The sequence below is a fragment of the Crotalus tigris genome, unplaced genomic scaffold, assembly GCF_016545835.1.
Source record: "Crotalus tigris isolate CLP2741 ecotype Arizona unplaced genomic scaffold, ASM1654583v1 scf7180000019173.45859301935:6455823, whole genome shotgun sequence".
Lineage (NCBI taxonomy): Eukaryota > Metazoa > Chordata > Lepidosauria > Squamata > Viperidae > Crotalus > Crotalus tigris.
In genome coordinates this window covers 822,968-843,815 of record NW_024097414.1, presented here as the reverse complement: position 1 = coordinate 843,815, position 20,848 = coordinate 822,968, and the positions used below count along the sequence as shown (strand labels likewise).

General features: G+C 44.8%; 1 protein-coding gene across 4 annotated transcripts in view; it reads right to left on the bottom strand.

Moving 5' to 3' along the window:
* Positions 1-20,848, bottom strand: part of CRAMP1 (cramped chromatin regulator homolog 1) — a 40,973-nt gene that overhangs the window by 5,352 nt on the left and 14,773 nt on the right. For all 4 annotated transcript variants that reach the window (XM_039360723.1, XM_039360722.1, XM_039360721.1 and 1 more), the window contains 17 exons: positions 19,831-19,984; positions 18,124-18,207; positions 17,255-17,303; positions 16,356-16,441; positions 15,337-15,460; positions 14,846-14,927; positions 12,666-13,910; positions 10,791-10,965; positions 9,462-9,643; positions 8,217-8,291; positions 6,779-6,860; positions 6,153-6,257; positions 5,016-5,194; positions 3,374-3,454; positions 2,045-2,279; positions 1,630-1,794; positions 322-467 (listed from right to left, as the gene is read on the bottom strand). In XM_039360723.1, coding sequence (XP_039216657.1) covers positions 322-467; positions 1,630-1,794; positions 2,045-2,279; positions 3,374-3,454; positions 5,016-5,194; positions 6,153-6,257; positions 6,779-6,860; positions 8,217-8,291; positions 9,462-9,643; positions 10,791-10,965; positions 12,666-13,910; positions 14,846-14,927; positions 15,337-15,460; positions 16,356-16,441; positions 17,255-17,303; positions 18,124-18,207; positions 19,831-19,984 — 3,249 coding nt within the window. The remainder of the gene's footprint in view (positions 1-321; positions 468-1,629; positions 1,795-2,044; positions 2,280-3,373; positions 3,455-5,015; positions 5,195-6,152; positions 6,258-6,778; positions 6,861-8,216; positions 8,292-9,461; positions 9,644-10,790; positions 10,966-12,665; positions 13,911-14,845; positions 14,928-15,336; positions 15,461-16,355; positions 16,442-17,254; positions 17,304-18,123; positions 18,208-19,830; positions 19,985-20,848) is intronic.

The window sequence follows — 20,848 nt, the reverse complement described above, 5'->3', positions numbered from 1 at the left end:
CTTGTTTGTTCCATTCCTTCCTTCCTTCGCTAGATTCCTTGCTTGTTCCACTCCTTCCTTCCTTCCTTTGCTAGATTCCTTGCTTCCTTGTTTGTTCCACTCCTTCCTTTCCTTCCTTCCTTCGCAAGAGAGACTGGGCTAAGAGAGACTGACCCAAAGTCAACCAGCCAGCTTGTCTGCCAAAGCCAGAGCTGAAAGTCAGGATCTCCTTCCTTCTAGGCCAGCACCTTCACTGGCATCCCAAACTCTCTCTTTTTCTCTCTCTGCCATCACCCCAGCCGAAAGCTCTGCACCGTATCTCCGAGAAAAAGTATATTGTACCTCAGCGACATCTGCCATGGACCGAGAGACAAAAGAATCCCGTGAATTCCCATCCAGCAGGCTGGGTCCCAGCAAGGAGCTGCTGCTTGGATTGCCCACTGAGGTGGGCAGCATTTTCCGGCCCTTTTCCGGAGAAAGGAAACTGGCTGTAAAACAGAGGTAGGAAGATGTCAGACAGCGATCTCAGTCCAAAGTAGAAAAGTCCAATGATGTCCTCAGAAAAAAAGCCCATTCTTTGGGCAAGAGGCAGCACTTAACTAAGTGGTTCTCAACCTTTTTAATGCCGCGACCCCCAACCGGTCGTAAGTCGAGGACTACTCAACTGGTGCAGCACCGTTTGCAGAATGGAACTTTTGGCGGGCTCAGCAGGGCAGAGACAGCCTGGACAGTTCCTATTGGCTTTTGAAAGCCAATAGAATTAGACTCTATTCAAGAGAGTCTATTCTATTGGCTTTCAAAAGCCAATAGAATAAAAGGGAGTAGCACAGCTAAGGAAAAGGGGGGGAAAATGGCGGACTGCGTTGTTTGGCGACCCCCGTGAAATGGTCGTTCGACCCCAAATGGGGTCCCGACCCACAGGTTGAGAACCACTGACTTAACTGGTGCCCGTTATAACAGGTTGTTTTCCCAACTGGGGTCAGAGCACTACAGGTAGTCTTGACTAATAACCGCTCACTTAGCAACCGTTCAAAAGTGATTAATGGCACTGAAAAAAAGTGGCTTGCAGTCCTCAGACCTATGACTGTTGCAGCGTTCCCCATGATCACATGATCAAAATTTGGGCACTTGAATTTACAGGCATGTATTTACATGCATGTACTTACAAGGGTTGCAGCATCCTGAGGAGGGGGCCACGTGATCGCCATCTACAACCTTCCTAGCTGGGGGAAGCTGGATTCGTTGCACAATGGCGCAATTGGCTTAACCACTGCAACAATGCGTCGAGCAGTTTTGACAAAAACGGTTGTTAAAATTTGCCGGGATTCACATTAACAACTGCCTTGCTTAGCAACAGAAATTCTGATCCTGACTGTGGGGGCTATCGGTGATGAAAAATTTGATATTTTTTGTGGACCAAGGAAAAGAAGCAGACCAGATGGGATAATGGTGGAATAAATATTGCTGATTAAGTGGGCTGTAGCTATGCTCACATTTTTAAAAAGAGTACGGTTAGGTCTCCTGCTTGCTCAATGTACATCTCTCATCTGGGTTTTGACAACGGAGAGGTTACGGGACAAAAGAATGAGGTTAAACTGGTCATATCACCACCACCCCCAGGCTGTTAAGAGCCTTTTTGGCTGCACTCACAAAATAAGCTGCTGAGGGAAGAGTCGGTGGAGTCATTGGGATACCACTGTGGATCATGGCTGGGCGAGGCGATCCAGCTTTGCTGGGGGCTGCAGGATGGGGACGGAAGACTTTTGGAATTATCGCTGCCGTTCAGCTTGGCTGGGGACAGGGAAACATTCTCACCTGTAAATGGAAAATGTTACTGCAGTGTGTAAAATATGCAGCCGTCCTTTTTTGGAAAATCACAAGCTCCCCACTCTTGCTTTCAAGGAACACTCGCCCATTTGAGCATTATCAAGGTCGAAAAACAAAAACAAAACCAGAACCCATTGATGAGCCAGACCTATGGCAATCTTTTGAACAGCTAACCTTTGACATCTCACTCACTCACTCATTCGTTTTGTGCCTCCTCTGCCTCTTCTTTCTCCCTTACCGTATTGGCCTGAGCTAATGGCTATTTCGATGATGGAGTCACTGATTTGTGTAGCCGGTTCTCCCTGAGACAAAACATCCTCGGGGGGTCCAGGAAGAGATATGTCCAGGAGAGCGGAGACGTTGGGAGGAGACAGGTGGGTACTGGATGTCTCAGAAGAGGGAAGCGGAGAGGGAGCAAGGCCATTCCGCAGCGACGTTTTAGGCAGCTCCGGCAGGGAAAGGACTGGTGTTCCCTGGGGTAGCAAGCAAACGGTAATCGTAAACAACTGTAACATCAACAACATGTCCTTTTCTAAAGCTGTTACGCCAGGACAGAAGACCAGGAACCTTGTCAGGGTGTTGCAACTCTACGTCCGCGCTTAAATATACAAAGCTTCCTTACGTTAGATGCAACCATTCTTTCCATCTATAGTTCAGTATCGTCTCCCTGAAGAGGACGATTGAAAGTTTAGCTTACAGTCTCCCTTCTCTATTCCTCCTTTCAGCTCCCGAGAATTTGATGTTTTTTCCTTTTACAGATGGCATATAACCAAGCTGACAGCTTTCCCTAACGGTGGGATCTGGAGAACAGTATCTAGCAAGGTTGAAATCGGATTCCCCCAAGATTCCAGCTCACCGCTATGTTTATACAAGTGTCTTGTTTAATGTATGTTATCCAATGAAACGTTTATTTCAATAGACTCCAACAGAATTATTGCTGATAATTCAGGACAACGAAGCCCACAAATCTGAAAGGGATCCCTGTTAGATGCTGGGCTATTCAGCGACAGAAGATAAACACGAGTGCCTTTCAGATTTATGGACTTCACTGATCTGCTGGATGGGAAATTCTACATTCTGGTCCACATTCTGGGAAGTTGCAATAGCAAAACAATAGCAAAAACAATAGCCTAGAATACCAGCAATTTCACAACAAGATGGTATTTTTTTCCACTTTGTTTGCACTTCACAACTGTCTTCTTGCAATCTCTGAGCCTCACGTTTTGATCTAGCAAGATTTATTCTTGCTTCTCTATGAGTGTTATCAGTGTTTACTGGAACTAGCATGTGCCATGTGTTCATAGATTTTTTTGGGGGGAGGGCGGAGTTCGAGTATCTAATAACAGACTTTAAAAGTTCACACAACATTCAGACGAGTGCCTAGCCAATCTTCTTTATTTAGGGATGAAAGAGTTTCCAAAATGACTATTCTAAAATGACTATGTCTAAAACTAGGCTGCAAGCAACGCAAGTACTGGTTATGCACACAGCCTCCTTAATCAGAACTACAGCGTTGGTATCTATTAAGTTCTGAAGTGTACGTAATTATTAATTAAATATACTTTACCTGGAAGCCATCAGGAATGGCTTCTTGCTCAGGCTGGGATGGTAGACCAAGGAAAGGAACCCGACATTCATGGCTTGAACCCTGGAATCAAGAAAGACTGCCTGAGCCACACGGCTGGAAGAGAGATGCTGAAATTATGGAACATTAATGCTTTATTAACATGCCTGCCTTGCTACTGCCAAGGAGTTTCCAAAGAACAGAAGGGAAGTAAATCTAACCAATAAATAGTGAAAAAAGAAAAAGAAAAAGGGAAGATACAGAATAGAAATTCAGGGAAAACAGAACTAGCATCTCCATTATCTATCGTGGCTAGCTAGCCTGGGAGCCCTTCTCCTTTGTTACAGATGACAGAAAAGACTATCCTGCCAGGTAGAACAACAGAACCATTAATGTCTAAAACAGTTGATGAGGTGTCAGTCTGGACTGGAAAGGCCATTTCGGGAAAGCTGGAGTTGTGAAGGTAAGATAAGACTTTTAAAGGTGTTTGGCTGTCTGGAGGAGTCTAGTGCAGGGGTAGGCAATCTTGGCTCTTTTATGACTGGTGGACTTCAACTCCCAGAATTCCTGAGCCAGCCATGCTGAGGGGAAAGGGGGAGGTTTCCAAGCTGAGCCAGGCTGGCTCAGGAATTCTGGGAGTTGAAGTCCACCAGTCATAAAAGGGCTAAGTTTGAAGACCTCTGGTTTAAATATGTAGATATTTTTCCCTCACGGTCACATGATCAAAATTCAGGCATTTGAACAGGGGTAGGCAACCTCGGCTCTTTTATGACTGTTGGACTTCAACTCCCAGAATTCCTGAGCCAGCCATGCTGAGGGCAAAGGGAGAGATTTCCAAGCTGAGCCATGCTGGCTCAGGAATTCTGGGAGTTGAAGTCCACCAGTCATAAGAGCCAAGAGCCCTGGTCTAGTGGGATGGAATATAGAGGGCTGGATTTCCAGGAGGGAGGGGGGTGCATTCCAGAGGAATAAGAGGCAACTCAGCCCAGATATCCTATGTGAGAGAAAGAGAGTGAAGACAGCCCCTCCTTATTAGTTCCCAGAATATATGCTTCGGGCAGGTAGTAGTCTGCTTCGATTTGGCAAGATTCTGTCAGTAAGTCCACAACAATAAAAAAAAACCTGGTTGTAAGAATCATGACGTGTCTTTCTTGGTTTTTGAAGCCTAGCATCTAATTGGTGCACGTTGTGCCCAAAGCAACATCCCATTAGAACGGGTGGGCACCTATGGGCAACTTTACATCCTGTGGACTTCAACTCCCACAATTCCTGAGCCAGCACTAAATGGGAAGAATGGCCAGCTCAGGAATTCTGGGAGCTGAAGTCCACAAGGCGTAATGTTGCCACAGCTGCCTAATCCCTGTAATAGAATGAGCTGGAGAAAGGAAGAAGAAGAAGGAGAAGGAGAAGAAGGAGAAGGAAAAGAAGGAAGGGAAGAAGGAAGAAGAAGAAGAAGGAAGGAAGAAGGAAGAGGAAGGAGGAGGAGGAGGAGGAGGAGGAGGAGAAGAAGAAGAAGAAGAAGAAGAAGAAGAAGAAGAAGAAGAAGAAGAAGAAGAAGAAGAAGAAGAAGAAGAAGAAGAAGAAGAAGAAGAAGAAGAAGAAGAAGAAGAAGAAAAAGAAGATTATAGTAAAGCTGAAAACTGACCGCCACTGCTGCTACGGAGCCTCCGTTCTGATGTGCCACTGTGGAATCTTGACCTCCAACCACGGTGGATACTGCCTCTGGTGAGAGCGGGGAAACACTTGGCAAGCCTTCGGTCCCCAGAAGCGGCAAAGGACTGCCAGGGATAATACCGGCCGATTTAGCCGCCAAATCAATCGCGCCTTTGGACAGATAAAAGCAAATGTGAGGAAGGGCATTTTCCTGAAGGCAGAACTCTTAAAACCTGAGGTTCTTGCAAGGTTACATCTGCACCAGCAGGAAAACACTTTATTTTAATAGCACCTTCGTCTATCTACACAGTTCACCGATTCAGTATAGGCAGTCCTTGTTTAACTAAGAGCGGCAACTCAATCCTTAAAGAGGTCACTAAGGAAAACCGTGACCGTTGTGCTTATGATCTTATCTCGGCTTTCCTTTGCTTATAGACCTGTGAAGGATGTAAATGCGAGGACCGGTCGCAAAGTTGCTTTTTCACCATCACGCTAATTCAACTGGTTGCTGTATCAGACAATCACTAAATAAAGATTACCTCTATCTCAAAAGCTAAGATTTTTTTTCCATTGCTTCATTATCTCAACCTTACTTAAAACCTTTATCTCCATTGTCCTGCTATCACCTGAATTATTAACTAGTTCAGGGGTCTTCCAACGCCAGGCTGAGGAATTCTGGGAGCTGAAGTCCACAAGTCATCAAAAGGCCAAGTTGGAAGACCCCTAAACTAGGCTAATAGGATCTTTTTCAAAAGGATTTAGAGACCCGGGCAAACATAACCAGCACTTTAAAAACTTATCATGGGGGAAGATTAAAAACAGTTACTTCAGAACTACTAAGATCTGGGATAAGGCAGGTTCCATGCGTATGAATTCTTTGGCGATGTCCATTTCACTCTCTGAATTCATGGAGACCTAACCCTAAGTGGATTTGCCCACCCTGCTTGCTCCCCCCCCATGGGATTTTTCCATGTATTTTACCGGTAGACCTGAAAAGTCAGTGCCCTCCTAAGCATATTGATGCACGACGAATTTGTTGGCGATGTCCACTTCGCTCTCCGAATTCATGGAGACCTAACCTTACCTCTACTTCCCTGTGCCTGGACTTTCTTTGGAAAAGAAGACTTACTAGAAAGACGACTGGTGGCTTGAACTGGAAGGATCTTGGGAACAATGGGACGTGACACGGCAGCTTTAGTCAGCGAAGACTGGATTGGCCGGAAAGATCCCCTTCCTGAAGAAGAAACAGTCAAAAACAGCAGGAATGTTTCAAAGCACGCCAAATTTTTTTTTTAAAAAAAAGGTCACTTGGGGGTTATATCCCACTTGGCACCTTGTCTGGCTGAGGAATTCTGGGAGTTGAAGTCCACAAGTCTTAAAAAGTTACCAAGATTGGAGACCCCTGACATAAAACCATCAGAATGAAGGCTTGCTGTCACAGGGCTGTTGGAAAAGCAGCTAGTGAGAATTGTTAAGTGCTCTGTGACAAGTCTACATACAAAAAGGGCCACAATTCTTAATCCCCTCCAGTCAAAGAACAGGAGATAGGAGCCTTCCCCAGCTCAGTCTAAATCAGGGATAGGCAACCTCGGCTCTTTTATGACTCATGGACTTCAACTCCCAGAATTCCTGAGTCAGCTATAGCTGACTCAGGAATTCTGGGTGTTGAAGTCCATGAGATATAAAAGAGCCGAGGTTGCCTACCCCTGGTCTAAATATATTGCTCAGATTATACACAGCGCCCGAGAGGCTCACCTGTTACGGAGGAGTTAGATAAGATGGAAAAGGAGCACACATGCTGGGAAGGGCTTTCGGATGGTCTAGGAAGCAGGGTCCTCTGCAAGAAGAAAGCAAGAGAACTTAAAAAAAAAACAGAGTAATATTTATATTGTATCCCTGGTCCATGTTTAATCATATATGAGCCGAGGGGGCGCAGCAGTTAGGGTGCAGTACTGCAGGCCACTTTAGCTGACTGTGTTCAGCAGGTCAGCGGTTCAAATCTCACCGGCTCAAGGTTGACTCAGCCTTCCATCCTTCCGGGGTAGGTAAAATGAGGACCCAGATTGTTGGGGGCAATGTAAATATATATATACATTGCTTACTGGTGTACACCGCTTAGAGAGTGCTCGCACTTAAAGCGGTATATAAGTCTCATAAATAAATAAAAATAAATAAATAAATAAAATCATGATATGGACACTCTCCAAATACATTCTCCATAACAACTTACAGCCATTTCCTTAGCGAACGCTCAATGTTACAACGGCACTAAAAAAAAAGGGACTTATGACCAGGTTTCACACTTATGTTCATTGCAGCATCCCTATGGTCATGTGACAGGACAGTTGCACCGTGCCAGGATCACGTGATCACCATTTGGAACCTTCCCAGCCGGTTTCTGACAAGCAAAATCAATGGAGGGGGAGCCAGAGTCTTTTAACAACCGTGTCACTAACTTAATCACTGCAGTGACTCGCTTTACGGCCGTGGCAAAAAAGGTCGTAAAATGTGGGCAAAACCCACCTAACGACTGCCTTACTTAACAACGGAAATGTTGGGCTCAATTTTAAGTCAAGGACTACCTGTATAGTTATGAACACCTGGACCTTTTGCTAATATCCTACTGCATTCAGTTCACTTAAGGGTTGGAGAAGTTTGATTTGATGAGGAGAGTTATATTCTTCTAGGTTTTATGTGTTGAAGGCCATATGCTGGCAATAAACAGGAGCTAAGGCCTGTACAAAAATTACTCTTTCTCCTATTCCTTCTCCTCCCAGGAAGGACAGATCATCTGGCCCAAAACTGTCCATCTGTTTAACAGAGCGTGGTAAAAAATCAAAGATCCCTCTTAGGATACAATTTGAGAATCAAATGTCTGCACCTTAAAAGAATTCTAAATGTGTATTCAAATCTGACCCATTCCATCTTACAAAGAGATGCACCTTTGGCTGGTTTTTCGTAGCCTAAAACTGAAATGACCATGCAATCTGCTTCTCCCTCATGCTGACAGGCCTTGTTAACTGCTCAAGAGAAAGCAAAGAACCACCAAACAGGAAGAACCAATTACCTCTGTCCAAATGGATGGGGAGAAACAATAACCCTCCCTAAAGTAACAATAACCCCCCAAACATGCCAAATGAATTCACTTGTCAATCGAGTGAAGAATGTATTTTAATTAGCGGTTCTCTCTTACCTGCACAACTAGCGGCTTCCGCAGGTGTCTGCTGCGTAGTTTTCTTGGCTTTGGCAAGAAAAAATCTGATTGCATCTAAAGAGAAACAGTAGTTCATGATATAGCATTCCGATATTCTAATACAGGGCTCTTCAAACCTGGCCCTTTTATGACTTGTGGACTTCAACTCCCAGAATTCCTCAGCCAGGCACGTTCTGGGAGTTGAAGTCCACAAGTCATAAAAGGGCCAAGTTTGAAGATCCCTGAACTAGGTTAATGGGATCTTTTTCACAGCCCTGATTTAGTGTCTCTTGTGGCAAAGACTCTAAGGCTCTACATAATTTATATAAGGCAGTGGTTCTCAACCTGTGGGTCAGGACCCAATTTGGGGTCGAACAACCATTTCACGGGGGTCGCCAAAAAACGCAGTCCGCCATTTTTTTCCCCCTTTTCCTTAGCTGTGCTCCTCCCTTTTATTCTATTGGCTTTTGAAAGCCAATAGAATAGACTCTCTTGAATAGAGTCTAATTCTATTGGCTTTCAAAAGCCAATAGGAATTGTCCAGGCTGTCTCTGCCCTGCTGAGCCCGCCAAAAGTCCCATTCTGCAAACGGTGCTGCACCAGTTGAGTAGTCCTCGACTTACGACCGGTTGAGTAGTCCTCGACTTACGACCGGTTGGGGGTTGTGGCATTAAAAAGGTTGAGAACCACTGATATAAGGGAATATGAAACATGTCCAGTTAATTTGGTAGCAGAAACAGCAGAGTAATATTTGGCTGCAAGAAAATCAGAATCAGAAATTTGGAAAAGGTGGCACGCTTTTCCCACATGAACACAGGAAGTAGCCCTCAGCCAGATGGGCGGCAAACACATTTAATAAACCAACAAACGTGATTTCAGATTGTGTGGTTCTGCCTGGAAAGTGAGAGGAAGACTTTAAAATACGTTTTGATAATGGAGAAAACAGGAAAGCAACAGCAGAGGAAGAAGCGGGCAATTTGATTCCCTACTGGCTGAAATTCTGCCTTCATTCTTTCCTAAATTTTGGATAACCCGGAGGTTTTTTTTTCCCCTTCGCACTCCCAACAACACAGCTGCAACCCAGAACATATCAATGATATAAAATGCCATGAAATCTTAACAGCGTGACCAAGAGGGAGACCTGGAACTGAGAGTTGCTTAACTTTACCAACTACAAGGCAGGCTGGGTTGGTTTTTTTCCTGTTAGTGTTCCATTTACACATTTTAAAAGCCACAGAGACTCACGCTAATGGTGTCCAAGCGCTGGCGGAAGCTCAGGTCTGCTTCTTTGTTTTGCAAGAAAAGCTTCCCGTGCCTGCTGTTTGGCGGGAGGGTTGTGGGAATGGCGAAGAGGCCGCCGTCTGCATCAGGGTTGCTGGAACTTGAAGAACTAGCCACCAAGAGGGGTTTAGAAGGATTTCGGAAACCTGGCAGGAAAGGATAATGACACATGTGTTGATTGACAGAGAAGGGCAGGCCAAGAGGACTTCTGTCAGAGCGTGCACAGTCTCACTTGTGCTGAGATAACCCAGGAGTAAATACAGTAAACAGTGGTCTATATTAAATGGTGGTTTATCTTACAGTATCTATAATATCATACACCAGGAACAATGTACATACGTGTAGTAATTCAGCAAGATCCAACACACACAGCAGTTACAGCAGTAAATGGATGAGAGAGACACTTCAGCAAAAGCCTTCCCTTTTATACTCAGGGTCTTAAAGAGACACAGACCCTGCTGAGTCATTCCGATCATTGTATCATCCACCTTACATTACATCGGCTGGTTAGCCTTTAAATCATGACCATGACAACTTCTATTAGGAAAAGTCTCGGAAGCGCTTCCATGAACCTGTATGGATCCGCAGGAAGGTGAGAATTGCATCACAAGAAAAAAGGGAAAAGAATCACGAGCGCAACTTTCCTAAGACAGTGTTTCTCAACCTTGGCAAGTTGAAGATGTGTGGACTTCAACTCCATGCTGGCTGGAGAATGCTGGGAGTTGAAGTCCACACATCTTCAACTTGCCACGGTTGAGAAACACTGCTCTAGGAGACCCCAAAGGTGTTTTTCCAAAAGGCAGCTGGATTATCTTGGGTTTTTTTTTCTCCTTTGAAAGCGTTTCGTTTCTCATCCCAAGAAAGCTTCTTCAGTTCTGGTCTTGGAGATTGACAAATCCATAGCTCTGTACAAGCTGTCCCAATTCCAAATGACAAAACAATATTTTCAAACTTGAACTTAGGAATGGCTCCTGGATCACCTTGCCCAATTGAGTAATGAATTCGGGCGATACAAAATCTGGAGACTTCCAAGGCCAGGAGTAGGCATCCTTGGCTCTTTTATAACTCGTGGACTTCAACTCCCAGAATTCCTGAGCCAGCCATGCTGAGGGGAAAGGGAGAGGTTTCCAAGCTGAGCCATGGCTGACTCAGGAATTTTGGGAGTTGAAGTCCACGAGTCATAAAAGAGCCTCGGTTGCCAACCCCTGTCCTAGGCACAGGATTTAGACGGGAGGGGCATGTCTATATGGACCCTGCACAGGGTGGACAGGTTTTTCTGTATGACTGACTCACCTGAGGAGTTGGAAGTGGCACTGGGGGAAAAGGTCTTCTTGTGAAGCGCAGTCTGGTTGCGAGCACAGCCTGGGCTCCTGGTACTAATGGCAATCACCTTCCCGGGAGGGGTCAAAGCATGTTCCTCTTGAATGGGCTTGATAGGGGATGTCGCAATGGAATTCATTTCAGGAATCTGGAAAAGAAGCAGTGAAATCTCAGTTGCAGGATGCTTCAAATGATTGTCATCTAATGCAGAGGTCCCCAACCTTTTGGGCACCAGGGACCGGTTATGTGGAGAGAGGTTTTTCCACGGACCGGAAGGTGCGTGGTTTTGTGTGCTCCCTGCATCCTGTGGATGGGGTTTTCCTTGTTTGTGTGGACCAGTTGCTGGCATGCCACAGCCCGGTACTGGTCCACGGTCCAGGGGTTGGGGACCCCCAATCTAATGTTAAAGAACAGATATTCCAAAGAACATTCAGAACTATAGAAGAACATTCAGAACATTCAAATTACATTCAGAACAGCATATAAGCATATAAAAACATTATAAGTGATGCTTGAGCAGGGTCTGCAAGATTGCCTGGAACGCCACACATCCTCTTCACGACCTGTTTTCCTTGCTACCCTCTGGGGGAGGAAGGGGCTCCGTGGTATCCGAAGCACAACGTCCAGATTCAGTCACAGTTTTGTTCCATACAGTATTAACCTTGTGAACTCTCAAGCTTCCTCTTTCTCTTAATATTTAGAAGGCCAGATCCTGAAGTTGAAACTCAAGTACTTTGGCCACCTAATGAGAAGGAAGGACTCACTGGAGAAGAGCCTGATGCTGGGAAAGATGGAGGGCAAGAGAAGAATGGGACAACAGAGAATGAGGTGGCTGGATGGAGTCACTGAAGCAGTAGGTGTGAACTTAAATGGACTCCAGAAGATGACAGAGGACAGGAAGGCCTGGAGGAACGTTGTCCATGGGGTCGCAATGGGTTGGACATGACTTTGCAACTAACAACAACATATGTAAGAGTGTAGGTATATACGTACGTTGTATATAGCATGTTTATATGTGTGTTATGTACTGTACACTTTTGAGAGCAGGCAACAGAATTTCATTTTTAATGTGTGCCAGTGTGCCCACAGTAAAAAATGACAATAAAGGTTATCTTATCTAACTATCCTGGGGTAGGATAGTGGTGAATTCACTAATTATCTAGCCCAGGGGTCCAAAAATATTTGCTTTAAATCAAGTGCTGCATCATTTTGAAAAGCTTTTAAAGATTTCCCTAGAAACCAGTAAAGCCTCATAAAACTTTGGTGCACCCACCCAAAGTTGATCATTATAGTTATATTTATACACATATAAATCCATTATAATCAGTTCTGGTTATTGCACACATATCTACATATCTAAAATTGACCTCTTAAAATCGTAATTTTGGATTGGATACATACGAAGTGAAACTGCAAAAGTGGGAACGAGGTGGGCCTGACGTGGTGATGTAAATTTTGGCTTAGCTATTGCCTTGCTTAGCAACAGAACTGCTGTCGTTAAGTGAGGATTATGTCTAACTAAAAACGATGAAAATTCTCCCTATTTTGTCTTTCCTTTTTTTTTTAAGGTGGCAATGAACAATGTTTACCACCATCGTGAATAATCTTAAAAAGAAGATCCAAATTATACCAAAATAAGCCTATTTCCTTAAGTCATCATTTCAGAGGAGAGAGGCAAGCAGGGAAGGGAAGCTGGAAGCCAGCTGCAAAAGATTTAAAGGCCACATCTGGATAACTGGGAAACATGGAGGACCTTCGGCCCAACTTACTTCGCAGGAAGTGGTTGTGACGACTTAAGAGGTGACAAATTGGGTCCAATCTGGTGTCTTGAGTCCAACGGATACTTACCGGTTTGGGGTTCACTTCGGTCGAGATGAGCTGCAAGAGGCAACGGAGGAGTTTCTGCTTATGAAAAGTGGCCGATGGAGGAACACATTTCGGTTCAGCGACCTGCTCCCCGGCATCCTGGGTTCCCTGCCCCAAGACTGTCAGCCAGTCGTATTCTAACTGCAGTTTGTTCGGCTTGCCCATCATGAGGTAGATTTCAGCCAAGGTAAGGCTTTCAGATGTCCGCAGGCTCCATCCCTTCTCTCGCACTTGCTGCGCGAGGCGGCTGGGCTCGTCCTTGAGGGACTTTGTGACCAACTGTCCCTGAGCTGGTGGCGGTGGCAGTGAGGGGTTGAGCTTCACCTGAGAGTCCTCCGTGACCGCATCAGGGGGCTCCTTCACACACGGTTCGGCTTGAGGTCCGGAGCAGTGGAAAGCCTGAGTTTCAGAAGCGGAGGCACCACCGCTGGGCAATTCCAGACTGCCGCTCGCCAACGGTGTGGGACTGCCGGTCTCTGTGGCGCCAGGGAAAGCCCCCCCGGCGGGAGAACATTCTGGCAAGGCAAGCTCTTTTCTACCCAGCTTCTCCGCGCAAAGACACTTCTCGGGGACAATCAGATCGTGGCAGGACTTCATGTAACGAGGGAACGGATCGAGCAGGGAGAGCTCTTCCAGATCCGGCAGGAGATCGCCACAATGGCACTTGGCGCTGCTGGCGTCCACCGCGGCGGGCAAGGCAACGGCGGGCGCCGCCTCTCTGCTCTCGGCCGCCGGGATGGACTTCTCCAGGCTCCCGCTCGGGCCCTGAAGCCCGGCAGCTGGCTTGTTGAGGTCCGAGAACGCTGCTTCGGCAAGGCCAGCTTCGGGGGAGCAATCTTCCGGGTTTGCAACGGGATCCAGGATCAGCTGAGGAGTTCTGCTCACTTCCGCGGTCGTGTCGGGCTTGGCTCCGCCTTTACTCTCTGCCCCCCGTGAGTATTTCACCTGCCCTCTGGCTGTCCCCTGACTGCTCTGTATGCCTAGGATTTGGGCAGGGGGCAAGAGGTGGACATCCTTCGTGCTCTGCTTGCACCGGCCCGATTCCTGCCAATGCACTGTGCAGAAAGCTTTGGAGTGTACCACGCGGGCAACCCCAGGCAGGGGTGTCAGCGTACAGTTTTCCCCCGGGAAGAGGTGAAGCATCGTTTGGTCTTCGGAACAGCTGCTGCTGCTGCTGCTTTCGGCATCTCTGCAATCCTGCAGCTGCCTCTCGGCTAGTGTTTTCCTCTGCGTGCAGGAGGTTTAGGAAGACAGGCGTGGAAAAAAAAAAGGGGGGGCAGGCTGGATCTGTAAATATTCCCCCAGAAACCCCAAACAAGTCAGTGGCACCTTGCTGCATACCCCGAAGAGGAGGAGGGCTACTAACAAGACTGCAAAGGTTAAAAAACTGGAAAAGGAACTCTTGTCCTAAGGAAGAGACGGCTTAACGAACATTAGGACAGGCAGTCCTCAACTTACGACAGCTCGTTCAGTGGCCGTCCAAAGTTACAACAGCACTGAAGAAAGCGAACTGTGACCGTTTTTCACACTTACGGCCGCTGCAGCATCTCCGTGGTCAGGTGATCAAAATTCGGAAGCTTGGCAACTGGCGTGTACTTATGACGGTTTTGGGTGGCCTGGGGGGGGGGTCACGTGATCCTTTTTTGCGACCTTCTGACAAGCAAAGTCAATGCGGAAGCCAGATCCACTTCACAACCGCGTTACTAACTTAACAATTGCGCTGATTCATTTAGCACCTGTGTCAAGGTCGTAAAATGAGGCAAAATTCCCTTAACCACTGTCTCACTTAGGGACAGCAATTTTTGGCTCCATTGGGGTTGTAAGTCGAGGATTATCTGCGATGTTAAAAATGCCAACTCTTGGAACAAGGAAGTCACTAAATCAGGCTCCAAAACCCAAGCAAAACACGTTGAGGTTCTTCTGAGCGGTTTCCTTTATTGTTCCTCAACTACAGACAAAAATCTCACCAAGCTAAAACTATTTGCATTATTAAACATGTACTCTGGCAACTATTAGGGAGGAGCTGTCTTCATCCCATTTCTCCCACACTGTACTATCTAACTGCAGTGTTCCTTGCTCCTCCAGAATGCAGCCCCTCCCTCCCCCCCGGGAATCCAGACTATATTCCATGCCACTGACTTCTGCCTTAAGAGAAAGGATACGATACGCACTTCGTGGAGAGCCCATTTTTGTTTCAGGAACTCAATGAGGCTGGATACCTTCCGATGCAGCTCCACGATCATTCTGCCAAGTCACGGGAGAAAGAACGAAAGAATCAGCACATGAGGGAAACTTTAGCGAAGGAACAACGTCATTAGATAAGCTGAGGAAAACAAACGTCGGCCTTCCCAGCCTCTACCTCTAACCCAACCTAGGATTCTATTACTCCCATTTTTACTACACCAGAGAAAAGACACAGAAATAATAGCACAAGATACGAGATCTTAAACACCGATGTATTTTAACAGGAAAGAAAAAAAAACCCTACAAATCTTGTTTTTAATGGCTCAGATACTTTGCAGAACGTGCCAACCACGTTCTAAAAATTCTCTGCTCAAACCGAGTCAGCCACTTATTTTGCTTGCTGCTTTGGATCCAACTCCAGGGGTCCAGATTCCACCCGTTCATCTCCCATAGTCGGCCTTTAAAGTACCTGAGACGTGGGTTCTGGGCCAGACTCTGCACCCGGGCCCACGCGTGGTTATTCCGTGGCTGCAGTTCCACAGGAACCTTCAAGGGAAGACGCACAGGCTTCTGATCTTCCTCGTCGCTTATACCTATAGGACACAGCAGAAGACATGCAGGAAATACTAAACCTGAGAGCCTGGTTAAGCAAAATGCGCAAGGAAATCACTTATCAAGAGAACAATGCACAGATGATGATAATAATAATAACAACAACAACGATAACAACAACAAAATTGGAAGGGACCTTGGAAGTCATCTAGTCCAACCCCCTGCTCAGGCAGGAAACCCTATACCCTTTCAGACAAATGGTTGTCCAGTCTCTTCTTAAAGACTTCCAGTGTTGGAGCATTCACCGCTTCTGGAGGAAAGGATGTTCCACTGATTGATTGTTCTCACTGTCAGGAATCCTTGACTTACACCCAAAATTTATGTTACTAAGCAAGATGGTCGTTAAGCGGGTTTTGCCTCATTTGACGACCTTACCACATTTGTTAAGTGAATCACTGCAGTTGTGGAGTTAGCTACAGGTCTGTTAAGCAAATCTGGCTTCCCCACTGACTTAAGAACAAAGAATAGAATAGAATAGAATAGAATAGAATAGAATAGAATAGAATAGAATATGGAATAGAATAGAATAGAATATGGAATGGGGAATAGAATGGAATAGAATGGAATAGAATAGAATAGAATAGAATAGAATATGGAATGGGGAATAGAATGGAATAGAGGAATGGAATGGAATGGAATAGAATAGTTGGAAGGGACCTTGGAGGTCTTCTAGTCCAGCCCCCTGCTCAAGCAGCAGGACCTATACCATTTCACAGACAGGTGATTGTCCAGTTCACGTATCAAATATCTCTTTGATACATGCTACTTCCCAGCCTCTGCCTTTAACAGTGAGCAGGACACGGGCCGGGGGCACACGGGATCTTCACCCCTGCCAGCTGTGTCAAGCAGCTTTCCTGCCCAGAATTCCCGACATACCGTCTGGATCACAGAGCTTCTTCAGAGCCCTGCACATGGGTGCCTTGATACGAAGGTTCCTGCCTTTGTAACGAACCGTTGTGGCTCTAAAAAGAATTATTAAAAAGGGGTTAGATGCTTGAAGATCTGATTTGGTTATTTATATCCCGTCTTTGTTATTTTTGCAAATAACTCAAGGGGGGGAGGGGGAGAACATATCCAAACACACCCTTCTCCTATTCTCCCCACAACAACGACCCTCTGAGGTGGGTTGGGCCGAGAGGGAGTGACTGCCCAAAGGTACCCACTGGTTTTCATGGCGAAGGTGGGACTAGAACTTCCAGGCTCCTGGTGATTGGCCCAAAGTCACCCAGCTGGCTTTCATGCCCAAGGCAGGACTAGAACTTACCGTCTCTTGATATTGGTCCAAAGTCAACAAGCTGGCTTTCATGGCTAAAGCTGGGCTAGAACTCCCAATCTCTTGGTAATTGGCTCAAAGTCACCACCTGGCTTTCATGGCTAAGGCAGAACTAGAACTCAGAGTCGCTTGCTTTCTACCCTGGTGCCTTAAACCCCAGGAAAGTACAAATTTTTTTGTGATGGGCACAATCTACTCCCTTCCAGTAGCATTTGTCTTTATAGGATCCAAATCAAAAGCAGGACCATTTTCTCATTGAAAACCTCAAGCAAGTATTTGGTCATTCTTGACGCTAACATTAATGCAATTATTATTTAGATTAATGGTAGTTACCCCACTTCAAGGGATTTTGGGCAGCTTACAACGTGCACAATATACTGAAATCATTCCATCCGTCACTTGACAGAGTACAAGTTAAAGAAACATCTGTTCTGAGCATTTGCAATGTGAAAAAATTGAGAGATGTAAAAAGCAGCAAATCATGTTTAAAAATATTACTCACCCAGCTTGGATAAGCTCATTGAGTTTAGCTGCGTTTTTGTCATCCATACCTTTAAAGAACATGAACAAATTTGAGTGATGGGCAGAATATCAAAAACAAAACATGGCAGCACAAAATAATTAACTACAAAACTGTCATTCCTAGGGGGGGGGGATATCATTTTAATTAAACCTCAACAGAGCAAGTTTCTTCATGTTGTTCTAGAAAATGCATTTTAGGTATCAAGCATACACCATTTAATTGTATGTAACTCAAATTCCTCAAATCACAAATCTATATTATTTTTTTAAAAGTATAAAATCCACCTCTCTCTCTCTGAACTACTTGTATAAAGCTGCATATCCCAAGAAGAACTATGATGATGAATGGAAGAGGAGAAGGAACGTGTTCAACTGAGAAAGCAAAAATTTAATAAGAATTTTATGGTCACTTTAGATGAGATAAGTCAGATATTGATTAAAAAAAAAACAAAGTTGCTCAGAATGCATTTTAGTTTTCATTCTAAATCTGTAGTCAGATATGATCTCTGTTTTCAATTCTGCAGAAGTCATCCTGTGTCGTGTTCTTACCCTTCTGCTAAGCAAGGATTTTTTCATGGTATGTGAAATTACACCCCCAAATTAACAGATGCTTCCTTACGTGTTTTCTGCTTCCTTCTACTCTGCGTGAAAGAGCAAAAACTACAGATCATGCTTGGAAATCTCTCCCACACAAAGCCAGAGCGATGCGGCAGAGCTATTTTGCAAAATACTGTAAAGGGGAAAACTAGAAACATCTGGCAAAAGGGTTTGGAAACGGTTTTCCCCAGCAGCTAAAAGGCAAGCCCCATACTTTCTCATTTCATAACACTGAAAAAACAGAATACTCACAGCCCCCAATCTTCTTTCTGAGCTCCCCATAACAAATTAAGCCATAAAGCTCAAGGGAGGACTTTTTCAGCCCTTGAGAAAACACTGCAAAAGAAAGAAGAACACAGGTGTTCAAAGAAAAGGACATACCACAAACTTGCATGGGATTTGATTAAACTAAGAGATTCGGCATCCTCTTATTTAAGAATCTATCGGGCAAACACTGACATTTGTTTCAACATTACCGGATCCCTGAAATTAATGTAATTTTACTCTCTGAAAAGGGGATACATTTCACAGTTGGTTTTAGGAGGACACTGGCACCTACTCCCACGTTTATCCTTTTGCAATATTCTGATTTTTCCAAGATATAAAAAAATGCTAGGCTGCTGTTCGTTTAGTGGCCGTTTGAAGTTACGACGACACTGAAAAGACTGTTATTCACACTTATGACTGTTGCAGCACATTCAAAATTCAAATGCTTGGCAACTGGCTCATATTTATGATGGCTGCAGTGACCCAGGATCATGTCTGACAAGTGAAGTCAGTGGGGAAGCCTAATTCACTGAACAACTATGTTACTAACTTAAGAACTGCAGCAATTTGCTTAACAACTCTGGCAAGAAAAGTCGTAAAATGGGGCAAAAAAATCAGTTAACAACTATTTCGCTTAGCAACAGAAATTTTGGGCTCAATTGTGGTCATAAGGCGAGTGCTAGATTTTATTTTGCATATCCTAGGATGACTTTTAATCCTGAGTCTCTCACCCATCCATTTCTTCCCTCCAGTTCCAAACTGATCGCAATTTATTTATGTAGTAGATTTATATGCCACTTTTCCTCCTGAAGCACACAGAATATGTAGTGTCCCCTCCTGTTTTCCTAACAAGCACCCTGTGAGGTAGGCTTGGCAGACAGAATGTATGACTGCTCCCAAATCACTCAGGGACCTTCTGTAGCAGAAGATGGATTAGGACCTCAGTCTTCCCACTCTTAAATGTGGAATAAGCTGGTGGAAGATAATGAAATTGTAAAAGAAACTCTATTTTAATTATCTTGCTACTATAGGGTTTAGAGTTTCTTCTTGGTGCTTTCTTGTTATTTTTCTGACATTCTGTTTATTACAGTGTTCTTCAATCTTGGCAACTTTTAAGATATGTGGATTTCAACTCCCAGAATTCCCCAGCCATCGTGCTGATTTATTGCAAAGCCATTGGGCTCATCAGAGAAAGGTGTAATATTGTTTTGTTTCATCCAACACGCTCCTTAACCAGCCTTCACCCAAAGTTTAAAACATACACTAGGATAGAATGCTCTAGGTAGGAAGTGCGTGACCTTAAATAGTTTTATTCAAGGTTTCCTTTAATGATTTTGCAGGTTTACCAATTGTCTTTGAAAAAAATCACATGGAGCAACCGCTTGCTATATTGCTCGTGTAATGAACCAATTCAAGAACAAGAACTTGTGACCAAGGTGTGCCTGTTTTAAATGCATATTCTACCTTCCTTTTAACCTGCTTCCCAAAACTATAAAAACAGGAATTACCTATAAGGTCTATTTCAATCACTGACAGGGTGGAGGTCTGCTTCATCTGAACAAGAACGTGCTCTGGGCAAATCCTAAACATTCCTTCCTACCCACTATCTACCAGCTGTACATCCAAAGATAAACTACGCTAGCTTGTTGCATCGTTCAGAGAACCCAACCCAACCTTTCAAGGTGTGCTCACCGTTATCAAAGTCAATGTATTTGGAAATCTTGTGCCAAGTGCGATAATAGAAGTGCCGGACCTGCTCCTTGTTCTTCACCATGCTTGCTGGCTTGCTTTTCTTCTTGTACTTCAGGGCAATATTATTTTGAATCGCTTCAAAGTCTTTGCCATGCTGAAAAAAACGGCAAACATTACGACATGAGAAGAGGGGGCATCAGGAATAAGCACATGACACACACCTTCCAGAATTGGGTCAAGTGTTTGTGGGTTTTGGGGAAACGGGCGTTTCCACATCACACCACCAGTTTGACATGTGATTTTCTGCAGACATGTCAAAAGGCTGTACAGGTTTCTAGAATTTGACATTTATTTATTCCAGCATGGTTACAGAAAATAGGTTTTCTGTACGAATGCTAGCATTCAGAATCCTACAAAAGACACAGGTAGAAATCCATTATTCTTACAATCAGTAGGATTAGACAGATATAATTCTGGTGAATTTCCTAATACTATAATTCCTGGGAACCCAGACAATGCAACTGAAACATGGGTGAAACACGACTGGTGAATCGCAATGCATTCAAAATAATATTCTCAAAATGCTGGGATAACCTATGTATTTCAGACTGCTTAGATCAGGGCTGGCCAACCTTGGCTCTTTTATGACTGGTGGACTTCAACTCCCAGAATTCCTGAGCCAGCCATGCTGATGGGAAAGGAAGAAGGTTCCAAGCTGAGCCATGCTGTCTCGGGAATTCTGGGAGATGATGTCCACGAGTCATAAAAGAGCCAAGATTGCCTACCCCTGACTTAGATACATCAATAGGGCATGCAGGTAGCCCTCGACTCACAACCGTTTATTTAGCAACCGTTCAAAGTTACCATGGCGCTGAAAAAAGTGACTTCTGGTCAATTTTCACACTGACAACTGTATTTACTTAGCAGCTGCGTGATTCACTTAACAACTGCAGTGATTTGCTTAACAACCATGGGAAAAAAAGGTTGCAAAATTCGGCACAACTTCATTTAACAACCG